Source organism: Saccopteryx leptura, chromosome 4 (genome assembly GCF_036850995.1).
Source record: "Saccopteryx leptura isolate mSacLep1 chromosome 4, mSacLep1_pri_phased_curated, whole genome shotgun sequence".
Classification (NCBI taxonomy): domain Eukaryota; kingdom Metazoa; phylum Chordata; class Mammalia; order Chiroptera; family Emballonuridae; genus Saccopteryx; species Saccopteryx leptura.
In genome coordinates this window covers 198,487,518-198,503,676 of record NC_089506.1, presented here as the reverse complement: position 1 = coordinate 198,503,676, position 16,159 = coordinate 198,487,518, and the positions used below count along the sequence as shown (strand labels likewise).

The following is a 16,159-nucleotide window of genomic DNA, read 5'->3' as shown; positions in this document are numbered from 1 at the left end:
CACCCTTTAGAAAGCAGTATTTAGAGGATGCGCAAGGGGGCAGTGCGCACCGGATGGTAGCGCACGTGGTGCATGAGTAGCGCATGCGCAGTAGAGCGACCAACTGTGTGGACCCGGTTACTGACGCTGCGGTGGTGTGCGTTCCTGGCATGGGTTCCTCGCTGCTGCTCGTGACCCTGCTGTCGCTCCTGCCCAGCCCATGGATCGAGTTAGGTCAGTGTGCTGGCCTGCCACCTACCCCTGGTGCCATTTGTCCCAGGAGGCATCTGGCAAGCGGTGGGGCGCTCCACGCCGGTGGGGAAAGAGACCGTGGCCCCTCTGCCTGCTTCCTAGTCGGCTTGAGCAGCCTGGGGTACCTCAAGACTGCCAACCCAGCGAGGCAATTAACAGCTCATATCGTATTTTATTTTGTTTTTAACTTGCTATTTTGGAGCCTTTACAACATAAAAGAGCAGGCTGTAACTATAATGAGCCCCGCACTACCCACCGCCCAGTTTAAACAATTGCCAATTTGTGGCTAATCTTCTTTGGTAATCTAAGCCACTTTCCCCTCCGTTGGGGTCATATTGAAGTGAATCTAGGCACTATACAATTTTATTCGTAAATACTTCAGCGTGAATAGCCAAAAAAACAAGTCATGAAAACAAATATATCATACTATTTTCTGCGGTGGTGGGATTCAAATAATTTAACAACTGGTTCTCTGCCCTAATGACCGTTTTAAGTATAAAAAAAGATATACTGAAAGATAGTTTATTATTTCATGCCTTTAAGACAAATAAAAACAATAAAAGAGGTACACAAAACTAGATTATGTTATGAGTTTTAAAATATTAATGAAAAAATATTAAGTAGTACCTGACAAAAAAAACAATAAAATTCTTATTTAAGATTATTTCCATATTGCTTCTTGACTGGCATCCTCATTTGCAATTTTTTCCACGTATGGACAAATGAACATTACTACGAACGCTTAGAATACACTGTTGTACAGATGAACGTTAAAATATAAGGAATGTAAATTTGTGATTTTCACTTTGGGCAGCTGCCTAGGCGCCCACCTTAGAACTCTGATTACAAGTGCCATTTTAACAACCGGGTCATGAAACTCAACAAAAAATTAGGTATAGGTTGTGCTGAACTGGTGCAAACTGGCTGGATCCCACCACTGATTTTCTGCCTGCAAAATTAATGTCCAGTTAGTGTTCAGATTCACCTACTGTGTTTTATAGTTGGTTTAATTTATGTCAAAATAAACTTTATTCATTGCAATTGTATGTTTTTTTTCGTAATTCAAAGATTTTACTGCTTGCCCCACTTATTTTTCCCCTTGAAGGGAATGAAATCATCAGTGTAAGTATATCAGAATAAGAAGAGGACCAAAGATAGAATCCTGAGGAACATGAAGAGAGATGGACTTTGCCTTTGAGGGGCTTTAGGCTCTTAGACATCCTTAGGTAGAAACATAACACCATAAAGTAATACATCAAGCCAGAGAAGTATGGCCTGTTGGAATTAGCACTGGCCTGGAAGTAAAGAGATCTGAATCTAGTCCTATCTATCTCCTGTGAACTGGTTCTTTAAATCACTTTCCTTTTTGGGTCCTGGTTTCCCTCCTGTTAAATAAGAGGGTCAAAATAAAGATCCTTTTAATCTGATCGTTTGAGGGATTCAAACAGCAAGTATGAAGGAGCTTATTGTTTGATGATAATTATTGTGCACTTGTGCTAGGTGCCAAGGATACAAGGGCAAAATAGATGTAGTCCTTTCCTTTCTGGAGTACATGATATAATATGAAGAACTGGTAAGAGTTCAACAGGTGGAGAGGAAATGACAGAGGAACAGCATGAGCAGAAGTATGGGTAGAAAGGTGCTATATATATTTCAGGGTATAGTGTCTAGATTTCCCTAGCTGGGCCAAAGGGTTGTTCTGTAGAGGAACAGAAAAGTAAGAAAATAAACATTTGTTGAGAACCTATCGTGCTCAATATTTTACACATTATTTGAATTCATACAGCTATTCTTATGAGATAGATGCTATTCCCATATTATAGATAAAGAAATTGAAGCTCAGATTAAGTAATTTGCTTAAGGTAACCAGCAAATTAAATGGCAGAACAAGAATTTTTAAAATTTATTGATTTTAGAGAGAAGAAGGGAGAGAGAAAGAGAAGGAAGCATTCATTTGTTGTTCCACTTAGTTGTACATTCACTGATTACTTGCCATATGTGCCCTGACTGGGGATTGAACCTGCAACCTTGGCATTTTGGGATGACACTCTGACCAACTGAGCTAACCAGCCAGGGTAGAACAAAAATTTAAAGACAAAATCTTAAGCTTCCATTTTTTGTTGATGAATACTCATGAATATTATATATGATCCAAATATATTTTTTTCAAATATTGTTTTTTATGTATTCATGTATTACTAATAACTCTTATTTTCTCTCTCTCTCTGCAGGGAATGGGCAGGTGGCTAGCATGGTTCAGCTACCAGGTGGGAGATTCCAGATGGGAACAAATTCACCAGATGGGAGAGATGGTGAAGGACCTGTCCGGGAGGTGACAGTAAAACCTTTTGCCATTGACGTATTTCCTGTCACCAACAAAGATTTCAGGTACATTGGGTGTTCTTCCATGACTAGTAAAGGCTTTTTTCTAATCATTTTGTGTGTGTGTGTGTGTGTGTGTGTGTGTGTGTGTGTGTGTGTGTGTGTGACAGAGACAGAGAGGGAGACAGAGAGAGTAACAGATAGGGACAGAAAGAACAGGAAGGGAGAGAGATGAGAAGCATCAGTTCTTCTTTGTGACTCCTTAATTGCTCATTGATTGCTTTCTCATATGTGCCTTGACCAGAGGGCTACCACAGAGCAAGTGACCCCTTGCTCAAGCCAGTGACCTTGGGCTTCAAGCCAGCAACCTTTGGGCTCAAGCCAGCAACCGTGGGGTCATGTTTATGATTCCACACTTAAGCCAGTGACGCTGCACTCAAGCTGATGAGCCGGTGCTCAAGCCAGCAACCTCGGGGTTTCAAACCTGGGTCATTCGTGTCCTAGTCTGACGCCTATCTACTGTGCCACTGCCTGGTTAGGTGTAATCTTCATTTAAAAAAAAATTTATTGATTGCAGAGAGAGGGGAAGAGAGAGAGAGAAAGAAAGAGGAATAGTGAGTTATTGTTTCACTTATTTATGCATTCATTGGTTGATTCTTATATGTTCCCTGACCAAGGATTGAACCCACAATCTTGGCATATTGGAATGATGCTCTAACCAACAGAGTTACCTAGACAAGGCTCTAATTTTCATTTTTTTAACTCATTTTAGAGAGGAAAGAGAGAGAGAGAGAGAAAGGTGAAGGAGCAGGAAGCATCAACTCCCATATGTGCCTTGACCAGGCAAGCCCAGGGTTTTGAACCAGCGACCTCAGCATTCCAGGTTGACACTTTATCCATTGCACTAGCACAGGTCAGGCAATTTTCATTCTAAATATCTAAAAGGAAACGAGCTTGCTCAGTATCAGATATCTTTGCAATAACACTGTGGGATAAGTGTTATCTACATTTTTCAGATGAAGGATCTGAAGTCCGAAAGAGGTTTCATTTGCTCTCTGTCAGTGGCAGACTTGAGCCTGTAACTCCAGTTCCCTGACTCTTGAGCCAATGGATTTCCCATTGCACTGACATAGCACTGAGAAATAAGGGTGAAAGTGAAGCTCTCAACAAAAACCTCTTCAACAGGGGAGAAGGGATTAGGAGAAGGGTCCCACTAGCTGAGAGTGCCTTAAATTCCCTTTATGTTTATTTAGGGAAATAGCGTTGTTTTAGGAGTCAAACATTGGGTTCCCATTCAGTCTTAGGAGCCATGTTGAACTGCCTTGGTTATCCTCAAATGGTACAGGGGTAAATATACAGAGAGGTGGGGGCGGGGAAGGGAGGCAACAGGAAGATAATAAAACAAATGTGAGAAATGACTTAATTTACATTTGTGGAATGGAAACATTTCAAAGTATCATAAAAGGTTATGGGAAAAATTGATTAAGGGGACACATTATTGAAGTAAGCATAAGGATTGTTGGTATACTCCTCAGGCCCTTTGACTCAATGATTCCACTTCTCGGGATTTGTCTTAAGGAAAGGATTAAGGTTGTCCAGAAACATTTAGCTAAAAAGATGACACTATGCCTGAACTGTGGTGGTGCAGTGGATAAGGCGTCAGCCTGGAATGCTGAGGTTGCCGGTTCGAAACCCTGGGCTTACCTGGTCAGGGTACGTATGGGAGTTGATGCTTCCTGCTCCTCTCCCCTTCTCTCTCTCTTCTCTCTCAAATGAATAAATAAAATCCTTTTTTAAAAAAAGATTTATTTTTAGATTTTTATTTATTCATTTTTTCAGAGAGAGAGAAAGAGGAGGAGAGGAGAGGAGCAGGAAGCATCAACCCCCATACATGCCTTGACCAGGCAAACCCAGGGTTTCGAATCGGCAACCTCAGCGTTCCAGGCTGACGCCTTATCCATTGCGCCACCACAGGTCAGGCCAATAAATAAAATCTTTATAAAAAAAGAATGAAAAAGATGATATTTCAACAACTGTTAACAATTTAAGGATTATTTAAGCATATTGTACCAATATAACAATACTTAGCCATTTAAAATCCTGTTGTCCAAAAGACGGTTATGATCTGTTGAGGAAAGTGGCTTACAAAATAATATATAACACATGATCCCAGTTTTACAAGTAGATATATAGAATGCATATGCGGTATAAAAGAAGTAGAAGTGCATTAGTTGACAGATTTTGCCCATGTTTTTGTGACTTCCAAATGAAAATAATTTCAGGGAAGCACCTTATTAAATGGGGGTGGGGGAAGAGGGATTGAGGGGCAGAAGGCCAGGAGAATATGGAATGATATATTTAGTTGGTGTGATGATGGATGATCTTAATTTTTTTTTATTGTTACCTACCTGAACTTTTCCGTTTTTCTACAGTACCATGTGTATTGCATAACCCTTTGAGTAGTGAGTTTTTTTTTTTCATGCTCGCTGACCCCCGGGAGTGAGTTTTTTTCAAAAACTGAAATTAAGTTTTATTTACAGTTTTATTAGCTTAAAATCATGTTTGTTTGATAACCAATTATGGAAACAAGAATAATATACATTTGCCTTTTTCTTAATGTTGCCTTACACATTTTTAAAATAAATTGATCGTACTCTGTATGGTCAGGAGGCATGAGGACATACATGAACGTTCGTACTACTCAAAGGGTTAAATATGCTTTTTAAAAATATTTTTAAATAGGAAAATTATTAACATTGAAGGAGAATCACTTCTTTTTTATTTTTTATTTTTTTATGGGAGACAGAGAGAGAGAGAGAGAGAGAGAGGACAGATAGGGACAGACAGACGGGAAGACAGAAAGATGAGGAGCATCTATTCTTCATTGCGGCACCTTAGTTCATTGATTGCTGAAAAATAACTTCTGATCAGACTTGTACCATACAATGACAAACAAAAACAGACAAATGCACAGTATGCATCTTTTATGTTTCAAATTATGACCTAGGATATGATGGAAATATAATGTCATCTCTAGCAAGTCCCTAAAACTTTGCTTGGAACCCATAACTTGCCTACCTCTCTGGTAAAAGATTCTCAAACTGTTCAGGTGCTCTGAGGCTGGGAATAGCTATTGCTGCCTAATCTAACCAACTCCTCTATTCTCAATTTCTCAGTGCCCCTCTGATGGTGAACAATTTCTTCTTATATCAGAGGGCTGGCACAGTGAGGTAATGATGAAAACAATTCATCTTCCCCTAACAATCTGCTTGCTAAGCCATAGCAAACTGTATGAAATTCATTCTGAAATCTCAGCAACTCATTTTATTTATTTATTTATTTATTTATTTATTTATTTATTTATTTATTTTTAGTGTTTGTTTTATTGATTGTAGAGAGAGAAAGGGAGAGAGCAGGAAAGAAAAAGGAGCATCTGTTCCTGTATGTGCCCTGACCGAGGATCGAACTGGCGACCTCTGCACTTCAGGACAACACTCTAACCAACTGAGCTATTCGGCCAGGGTAGCAATTCATTTTTATTTGACTCAGTTTTTTTCTTCTGTTAGATGGAGATGATAACATCTGTTCTGCCTCCCTCCCATGATTGTTGTGAGATTAAGTATGTAAGAAAGACCTTTCAGGAAAGAGACCCATTTCCCACTCCTAAATCTTCTCGGCCGCTTTATTTATAATCTCTAAAAACTGGGGATAACCCGAATGATCTGCAATTGGTGAATGAATAAGCAAAACATGGTACTCAGCAACGAAGAGGAACAAGCTACTGATACCTTCTACAACATGAATGGATCTCAGAAGCATTGTGCTGAGTGAAAGAAGCTTGACCCCAAAACTGCATTACTGTATGGTTCAGTTTATGTGAATTTATATTCCAGATCAGTGGTTGCAGGGGCACAAGGGAATTGGCAGTTGGGGGGATGTGTTTGATGGCACTACTCTGTTTCTTGATGGTGATAGTGACTATAGGCTTTGTCAAAACTCACAGAAGTATACACTAAAAAGACTGAATTTACTATATATAAATTACACATACAACAGATTTTCTCTTTTCTTTTTTCTTTTCTTTTTTTTACAGAGACAGAGAGATAGTCAGAGAGAGGGATAGATAGGGACAGACAGACAGGAACGGAGAGAGATGAGAAACATCAATCATTAGTTTTTCATTGTGACACCTTAGTTATTCATTGATTGCTTTCTCATATGTGCCTTGACCGTGGGGATACAGCAGACCAAGTAACCCGTTGCTTGAGCCAGCGACCTTTGGTCCAAGCTGGTGAGCTTTTGCTCAAGCCAGATGAGCCTGCGCTCAAGCTGGCGACCTCGGGGTCTCGAACCCGGGTCTTCAGCATCCCAGTTCGACGCTCTATCCACTGCGCCACTGCCTGGTCAGGCAGTAGCAACAGATTTTAAAAGAAAATCTGCTCCAGATTTCAGGTTAATTCCTCAGAGTTCGAGGGAACTCTGTGAGGTGTGACTTATAGGATAAGGACATAGGAGCTTTTCTGAAGCAGGAGCAGTGATGGTGAAGCACAGAACCCTTTCAGTTGAACCAGGTGACATATCTCCTTTCAGAGCGTTTGTCAGGGAGAAAAAGTACCGGACAGAGGCTGAGGTGTTTGGGTGGAGCTTTGTCTTTGAGGACTTCGTCTCCGAAGAGCTTCGAAACAAAGCGACTCAGCAGATGAAGGTGAGGAAACCTGGGCCTGCCGTTGAGGGAATGGAGTGGGACCTGGACACAGAACCCTGTGGGACAGGGGGTCACCTGGGCCACAGCAGAACTCACACCTGAGAGCTGGGGGCAGGGAGGAAGCAAGAGAAAGCCTCCCTGGAAGAGTCCAGGGGGCACACACTTCCAGGAAGTAAACCCTGAGCTGCTTTCTGCACAGAGACTCTGTAAAGACCCAGATGCATACAGGGTTTAAGATACATCCTGACCACGCAGGAGAACATCTTGAAGCCTCCCTGTGATCGGGGCTGTGAGATGTCATGCTCTAAAGACTCCAGACACAGTCTTGCTTGGACCAGCTGAGTCTCAGCCTGAAGGCTCTGCTCTGCCTCCTGTGTGTTCATCAAGAAGGTGCCCTTGCTGGGTCAGAGCACCTTACGGTCATGCTCTTTTTAGTAACGCTTTTTCTTCTTTGTAGCCTGTTCTCTGGTGGCTTCCAGTGGAAAGGGCCTTCTGGAGGCAGGTAAGGGTTGGTTCCTCCACTTTGTTTTCTACCTCTGGAAGACTGGCTTTCCTAGACCCCTTGCCCATCTAGGAGTATTGAGTTAAAAAGGATGACAGAGAAATTTCAGGAGAACACCCAAGCAACCCTGTTTGCTCTGTCCTAATCCTTTCCCCATTGTCCATCCCGGTTTTCTTTTCAGTCTCCTGTGTAGTTTCTTTCTGACTCGACCTCTCCTCACCCACCAGGCTATCTCTTCCAACTTCCTGGCTTCACCCGGGTTTAAAAGCTGCCCTCAGTACCCTAAGCCTAACCTTCCTGAGACTTCTGTGAGCTCCCAGAAGCCTGTCTCACTTCATCTGGCTGTCAGCCTGCAGGTCCCGGCTCTGGCATCCGAGAGAGACTGGAGCTCCCGGTGTTACACGTGAGCTGGAATGATGCTCGTGCCTACTGTGCTTGGCAGGGGAAACGGCTGCCCACTGAGGAAGAGTGGGAGTTTGCTGCCCGAGGGGGCTTGAAGGGTACAGAGATGCCACGGCGACTTCCCTTTGTTCTTCTCTCCATCCTGCCCTGTGTGTGTGTGTGGGGGGGGGGGGGGGCTTAAGAGGGTGGGAAGGGTCCACACTCCATAGAGCAGTGCTTTCTTAAAGTGTGTGGTGAAGGGCCAGTTACTGCTGTTGTTTTCATTTCTAATCTCAGACCAGTACTATGTAAAATACCATAAAAGTTAATAACCAGAAAAATGCAATGAAAAAACACAAAATTTTTTTATTGTTGGAGATTCCACATGTTACATTTCAAAAAACACAATCAGAACATAGCATAGAGAAAAAGAGCAGTCATTCAACTACATACCTTTTCCATAGGTGTAGAAAGATCAATATAAAAACTGGCTGCCAGGCCCGAGCTGTGGTGGTGCAGTGGTAGAGCCTCGCCCTGGAACACTGGGGTTGCCGGTTCAAAACCCTGGGCTTGCCTGGTCAAGGCACATATGGGAGTTGATGCTTCTTGCTCCTCCCCCCCCTTCTCTCTCTCTCTGTCCTCTCTAAAATGAATAAATAAAAACCTAAAATACATACATACATACATAAAAATAGCCTGACCGTAATAGGTGGCGCAGTGGATAGAGCGTCAGACTGGGACATGGAGGACCCAGTTTCGAAACCCCAAGGTCACCGGGTGCAGGCTGTCTGGTTTGAGCAAGGCTCACCACCAGCTTGAGCCCAAGGTCGCTGGCTTGAGCAAGAGGTCACTTGGGCTGCTGTAGCCCCCCGGTCAAGGCACATATGAGAAAGCAATCAATGAACTTCGTTGCCACAACGAAGAATTAATGCTTCTTATCTCTCTCCCTTCTTGTCTGTCTGTCCCTATCTGTGCCTCTCTCTGTCTCTGTCACAAAAAAAAATAATAAAGTAAACTGGCTATCTGCTCATAACTTTGTTGTTCTGCAATCCTAACTAAAAAAAAAAAAAAAGTTATGAGAGTGAAATAGCAATTCTGCATATTCAACCCTCTTTGGATGAACACCAGCTATACCAATAGTCAAAGTTATTAATGTAGGCCCTGGCCGGTTGGCTCAGTGGTAGAGCGTCAGCCTGGCATGCAAGAGTCCCGGGTTCGATTCCCGGCCAGAGCACACAGGAGAAGCGCCCATCTGCTTCTCCACCCCTCCCCCTCTCCTTCCTCTCTATCTCTTTCTTCCCCTCCTGCAGCCAAGGCTCCATTGGAGCAAAGATGGCCCGGGCACTGAGGATGGCTCTGTGGCCTCTGCCTCAGGTGCTAGAATGGCTCTGGATGCAACAGAGTGATGCCCCAGAGGGGCAGAGCATCGCCCCCTGGTGGGCATGCTGGGTGGATCCCTGTCGGGCGCATGCGGGAGTCTGTCTGATTGCCTCCCGGTTTCCAGCTTCGGGAAAAAAAAAAGTTATTAATGTGATAAATAAGGTTGCTTGTTCATTTAACCAATCTAAGTCCAATTAACAAGTTTCTCAACAATTACTCTCAGTTTCTGCACTGATCTCAACATGAACCGGTGACAGCTTACACACTGGCATTGATCAGAACCACACCTAGTACTGCACTGCCCTGGAGTGATGGTGGTGGTGGTGGTGGGGGGGTCCGAATGCAATGCAGTGAGTGGAAGGGATGGGCTTGGGAAATGAAGTAATTCTCCTTTTCTCATCACCTCCTAACTTCCTTTTGTTCCCTCATTCTTTCCGTCTTTCCCAACTCTTCACCTCTCCCTCCGCTGCTGCCTCCTTGCTCTCCTGCAGGTCAGGTTTATCCCTGGGGAAACCAGTTCCAGCCGAACCGCACCAACCTGTGGCAGGTAAGACATACATCCCTCGCTCCTGTCTGTTCCCAGAGCATTGCGAGCCGCTGTGGGCTGGGTGCCGTGTCGGGCCGTGGGACTCAGAGGGCCTGTGTTCTAATGGAACTGAACGCTGGTGAAAGGGGGAAGCGGAAGCCAGGTGGCAGGCGGAGTGCGCGGGAGTGAACCAGTCATTCCCTGAGAGCTCTCCTGTGACTTCCCAGAGGAGGTGCCATAGCAGCTGATCAGATACGAGTTTGCCAAGTGAAAAGTGGAGGAAAGGGTGTTCCAAGCTTAACAGAAGAAACAATATGAGTGTTGGCGTTGTCTTAGGAAAGGGCACGGTGTGTTGGCAAACATGACAGATCCAGAGAGGATGGAGCACGGGGTGGGGAAGTCAGGCGGTGGAGTAGGCAGTGGGTGGGGGCAGATTTTGAAGCAGCAGGTGTGCGGAGACATGGCTTTAGATTTTACCCTCTAGGCAGTGGGGAGCCAATCCAGATTTTTTTTTTTTTTTTTTTTTTTTTTTGTATTTTTCTGAAGCTGGAAACGGGGAGAGACAGTCAGACAGACTCCCGCATGCGCCCGACCGGGATCCACCTGGCACGCCCACCAGGGGCAACGCTCTGCCCACCAGGGGGCGATGATCTGCCCCTCCGGGGCGTCGCTCTGCCGCGACCAGAGCCACTCTAGCGCCTGGGGCAGAGGCCAAGGAGCCATCCCCAGTGCCCGGGCCATCTTTGCTCCAATGGAGCCTTGGCTGCGGGAGGGGAAGAGAGAGACAGAGAGGAAGGAGGGGGAGGGGGTGGAGAAGCAAATGGGCGCTTCTCCTACGTGCCCTGGCCGGGAATCAAACCCGGGTCCCCCTCACGCCAGGCTGACGCTCTACCGCTGAGCCAACCGGCCAGGGCCCAGATTTTTAAACAGGGAAATAATAGTATCAGATGTTGACTTGGGGATACTAATTGTTGCTAATTTGTGCAGGACCAGATAGAGTAGAGTGCAGAGATGGCAGGGGGTCTCTGGATTTGAGGCCGTGGCAATGGCCCAGGTGACTATAGACGCTTGGATTAAGTAGAAGTGGAATAGAGAGGGAGCCAAATGGGAGAGGCGTGTCTGAGGGGAAACCAGGATTTGGTAACTAATCAAATGTGGAGGGTTGGGAGAGAATTGGATTCAAGCATGAATCCATGCTTGGGCAGCAGAGCGATGGTGCTCCCATCACCCAGAGTGGATGATACGCTCATTGAATCAGAGGGGTGGAGCTGGTAGGGTAGGATCAGTTTAGCTTAGGATGCCCTGGGGTCCTTTATATGTTCATTTTCAGAGGTTGAGAATATGAGTCTGAAACTTTGGACAGAGGTGTGGGTCAGAGCAAGTAGCTTGTGAGTCATCAGCATATACCTGAGGAGAGAATGATACCTCCCCCCGCCCAGGAGACTCCGTACAGTGGGGGGAGCACAGCATCAGTATTTTAGGGGGAAGCATTGGAAAGAACGGGAGGGAGAGACTGACATTTTAGATGATCTTGGGATCAGAGCTTTGCAGAAAGAGGTATCTGACATACACTGTTTGGTCTTTTTTTTTTTTTTTTTTTTTTTACAGAGACAGTGAGAGCCAGAGAGAGGGATAGACAGGGACAGACAGTCAGGAACGGAGAGATGAGAAGCAAGATGAGAAGCATCAATCATTAGTTTTTTGTTTTGGGGTTTTTTTTTGGTATTTTTCTGAAGTTGGAAACGGGGAGGCAGTCAGACAGACTCCCGCATGCGCCCGACTGGATCCACCCGATATGCCCACCAGGGGGCGATGCTCTGCCCATCTGGGGCGTTGCTCTGTTGCAACCAGAGCCATTCTAGCACCTGAGGCAGAGGCCATAGAGCCATCCTCAGTGCCTGGGCCAACTTTGCTCCATTGGAGCCTTGGCTGCAGGAGAGGAAGAGAGAGACAGAGAGGAAGAAGAGGGGGAGGGATGGAGAAGCAGATGGGCGCTTTTCCTGTGTGCCCTGGCCAGGAATCGAACCCGGGACTCTTGCACGCCAGGCCGACACTCTACCACTGAGCCAACTGGCCAGGGCCCAATCATTAATTTTTTGTTGCGCATTGCAACACCTTAGTTGTTCATTGATTGCTTTCTCATATGTGCCTTGACTGCGGGCCTTCAGCAGACTGAGTAACCCTTTGCTGGAGCCAGTGACCTTGGGTCCAAGCTTGTGAGCTTTTTGCTCAAACCGGATGAGCCCGTGCTCAAGCTGGTAACCTCGGGGTCTCAAACCTGGGTCCTCCACATCCCAGACCGATGCTCTATCCACTGCACCACCGCCTGGTCAGGTCACTGTTTGGTCTTTAATGAATTAACCATGTTGAGCCTCAGTTGCTAGTTTTTTAAAGGGAGAAAATACATGCCTCGCAACGTTGCAAGGATTAAATTAAAAGACATAAGTGTAGCAACCCTAGCACATAGTAAATGTGGAGTAAGTTATAGCCCCTTCACCATCCCTTTCACAAGAGCAACTTCCATAGGGTTGTGGCAGCTGATCTTGATTTGAAAGATTTTATTAATTGATTTTAGAGAGAGGAGAGAAGGAGAGAAATGGGGGGTGGGGAGAAGAAAGCATCAATTTGTAGTAGTTGCTTCTCATATGAGCCTTGACCAGGTAAGCCCAGGGTTTCAAACCAGAGACCTCAGCATTCCAGGTCAACACCGAAGCCACTGTGCCACCACAGGCCAGGCTGAGACCAATTTTAATGAGGAATGAACAAGTTAAATTGCATTCACAGATATAGATTACTTTTTCAAGAATTTTGGTGGTAAAGGGAAGAGATGAGGAAGGAAGAGTGGGGACAGACGAGGAAGGGTTAAACCTGAGGTGGCGGGAGAAGGAGATGGTAGTGAGCGCATAGGCCCGTGGGCATCAGCGGGTCTTTAGAAGGTGGAGTGTGCAGGGCATGAAGGGGAGGGGGAGCCTTTTGTCCCAGGGCGCCTAGCACATGGGGTTCGAGGCAGAGGGGAGAGTGGAGGAAGTGGGAGCGGATGGGCTTGACACGGACCACTGCACACACAGTGGACAAATCCAGCCAGGAGGTCGGGGTGGAGGGACACGAGGCAACAGGTTTGGGAGCTCAGGCTGGGGACCTGGGGTCACTGCTACGTGCCCTCCCTCTTACTCCAGATGATGCAGCAAGATGACCTTGGTTTTCCTGGGGGTAGGCAGGCACACCTGCCATGGGACAGGATGCTAAATCTTTTAGCCGAAATTTCTTTTTTCAGGGCAAGTTCCCCAAGGGTGACACGGCTGAGGATGGCTTCCATGGAGTCTCCCCAGTGAATGCTTTCCCGCCGCAGAATAACTATGGTAAAATTCTCATTGGGCTGCTGGCAACATTCACACGTTGGTTGGTGGCCACGTTCACCTGAGAGGCGCAGCGGAGCACCTGGAAGCATGTGCTCCCCAGGGCAGGGTGGGTGTGGTGCTCCCCAGCTTGGAACTGACCCACCTGCTGTGCTGCAGGCCTCTATGACCTCATGGGCAACGTGTGGGAGTGGACAGCTTCCGCGTACCAGCATGCTGACCAGGACATGCGCGTCCTCCGCGGGGCATCCTGGATCGACACATCTGATGGCTCCGCCAATCACCGGGCCCGGGTCACCACCAGGTAAGGAGCTTGGTAGCTGGGGGCTGAGGCTCTAGAATGTGGCCTCCCAGAGCTCAGGTGGCATCAGAACTGCTGTTGGTATTGCTTCTGTCGTTACGTCCACCAGGAGTTGTGGGTACCGAAAGGAAAGCAGGCAGCGCTTGCAGGGGAAAGCAAAACAGTGAGGGGTAACCTGTGCCTTTTCCTCCCAGCTCTGAGCACCAAGGAGACCTTGTGTCCAGCATCTTAATTCCCTGGGTTTCTCTTCCCGTTCTCAGGGGTAGGTGTAGAGAGGGAGGGAAGTGGAATGGCCACATCAGTAGGTCATGGCCATGGGTCAGGAAATATTGACTCTTCAAACAAGTGGACACATGAAAAAATCATTTTCTACACCCACTTTGATTTACAATCGAGTTAAAAATGGGCTTATGCCTGACCAGGCGGTGACGCAGTGGATGGAGCGTCAGACTAGGATGCAGAAGACCCAGGTTCGAGACCCCAAGGTTGCCAGTTTGAGCGTGGGCTCATCTGGCTTGAGCAAAGCTCACCAGCTTGGACCCAAGGTCACTGGCTTGAGCAAGGGGTTACTCAGTGTGCTAAAGCCCACGGTCAAGGCACATATGAGAAAGCAATCAATGAACAACTAAGGTGTTGCAACGAAAAACTGCTGATTGATGCTTCTCATCTCTCTCTGTTCCTGCCTGTCTGTCCCTGTCTGTCCCTCTCTCTGACTCTCTCTGTCTCTGTAAAAAAAAGGGTGGGGGGCTCAGGTGGGTCCTGGACCCGCTCATTACACACAGATGGTTAGTGGTGGCGCTGAATGGCAGAGTCCCAGGCTCCTGGTCCCCTCCTAGGACCTTCTGCTTCATCCGCCTGTAGATTTGTTTTGGTTGATCTCCCTGCATCTTCCTCCTACTCCTGGGTTCCATAAGAAGTATAAAGGCCACTGTTTCTGTGGCCTCAGATTATCCAGCTTGCAGGTATTTCTTTGACCCATAGAGGTCACTGGATTCTCTCACCTCCTTTTTTTTTTAGGACAAAGTGGTAGAAAAAGTACTGGTCTAGGAACCAGGAATTTTGGTCTGACATTGATTCTGTTTTGCCATCGAAGCAGCACTTTGCCTTGGGCAAGAAATTTAAATCTTTCTAGTATCTGATCCTGGGTCTATAACAGGGGTCCCCAAACTTTTTACACAGGGGGCCAGTTCACTGTCCCTCAGACTGTTGGAGGGCCGGACTATAAAAAAAACTATGAACAAATCCCTAGGCACACTGCACATATCTTATTTTAAAGTAAAAAAACAAAACGGCTGACCTGTGGTGGCACAGTGGATAAAAGCGTCGACCTGGAAATGCTGAGGTCGCCGGTTCAAAACCCTGGGCTTGCCTGGTCAAGGCACATATGGGAGTTGATGCTTCCTGCTCTTCCCCCACTTCTCTCTCCTCTCTCTCTCTCTCTCTCTGTCTCTCCCTCTCCTCTCTAAAATGAATAAAAAATAAATAAAATAAAAAATCATCTGATTTAAAAAAAAACCAAAAAAACAAAAAAAACAAAACGGGAACAAATACAATATTTAAAATAAAGAACAAGTAAATTTAAATCAACAAACTGACCAGTATTTCAATGGGAACTATGAGCCTGCTTTTAGTTAATGAGATGGTCAATGTGCTCCTCTCACTGACCACCAATGAAAGAGGTGCCCCTTCCGGAAGTGCGGCGGGGGCCGGATAAATGACCTCCGGGGGCCGCATGCGGCCCGCGGGCCGTAGTTTGGGGACCCCTGGTCTATAAGATGGTGAATAAATCCTGCCTTCCAGAGCAGCTGGGAAATAGCAAATGAGGGACTGTCTGAGAAACTTCTTTGAAAAGTATGAAGAACTTAAAAAAAAAACAACAACAGAAAAACCAGCATGAAGAAGTGACTGGCGCTCTGATATTCTCACTTCTTGCCGACAGGTTTTTTTTTCACCTGAGTTATTCCTAACTACCAGCAGTCAAAGTTATCAGGCATGGCCTTCCCTGCTTTCCAGGGCAGTCTCTCAGGACCGTTCTCACAGCCTGAACCCCATCCCAAAGCCGCCTCATGTCCCCAGGAGTACCCTCCAGCCAAGCTGCTTCCCAGACGTGCCCTGCGGTCCCAGGCACCCCAGGCCTCAGCAGCCCCTGGGAGGTGGAGCAGGACAGTGGGGGAAGGCCCAAGGCCCCTTTCTCAGCAGATGTTCATTCTCTGTCCCTTTCTTCGGTGGCAGGATGGGCAACACCCCAGATTCTGCCTCAGACAACCTCGGCTTCCGCTGTGCTTCCAATATAGGCCGACTGCCCGGGGAGCTGTGAGGAGGAGAGTCCCCCAGGGCCATCGTGCGGCTCCCTGGCCGCACTGCAAACACAGCTCTTCAGCTTCGGCCTCAGGACTGACTGCCTTCCCCTCGACCCTTCCCTTCATGACAGGCACCTGTCACCAGGGCGGGAGAG

General features: G+C 46.5%; 1 protein-coding gene across 1 annotated transcript; it reads left to right on the top strand.

Annotated features, from left to right (window-relative positions):
- The first annotated feature begins 68 nt into the window (after positions 1–68).
- On the top strand, positions 69–16,134 carry SUMF2 (sulfatase modifying factor 2). The gene is made up of 9 exons (XM_066382491.1): positions 69–213; positions 2,463–2,619; positions 7,144–7,258; positions 7,716–7,760; positions 8,110–8,260; positions 10,013–10,068; positions 13,322–13,406; positions 13,563–13,707; positions 15,937–16,134. The coding sequence occupies exons 1-9, from the start codon at positions 84–86 to the stop codon at positions 16,019–16,021; spliced, it is 969 nt and encodes a 322-aa protein (XP_066238588.1). The 5' UTR covers positions 69–83; the 3' UTR covers positions 16,022–16,134.
- Positions 16,135–16,159: the final 25 nt, after the last annotated feature.

Excerpts from the sequence above, each read along its gene's own strand:
- SUMF2 (XM_066382491.1), top strand. The coding sequence starts at position 84 with ATGCGCAGTAGAGCGACCAACTGTGTGGACCCGGTTACTGACGCTGCG. Across the intron at positions 214-2,462 it reads CAGCCCATGGATCGAGTTAG|GGAATGGGCAGGTGGCTAGC; the intron begins GTCAGTGTGCTG and ends CTCTCTCTGCAG. Across the intron at positions 13,407-13,562 it reads CCCGCCGCAGAATAACTATG|GCCTCTATGACCTCATGGGC; the intron begins GTAAAATTCTCA and ends GCTGTGCTGCAG.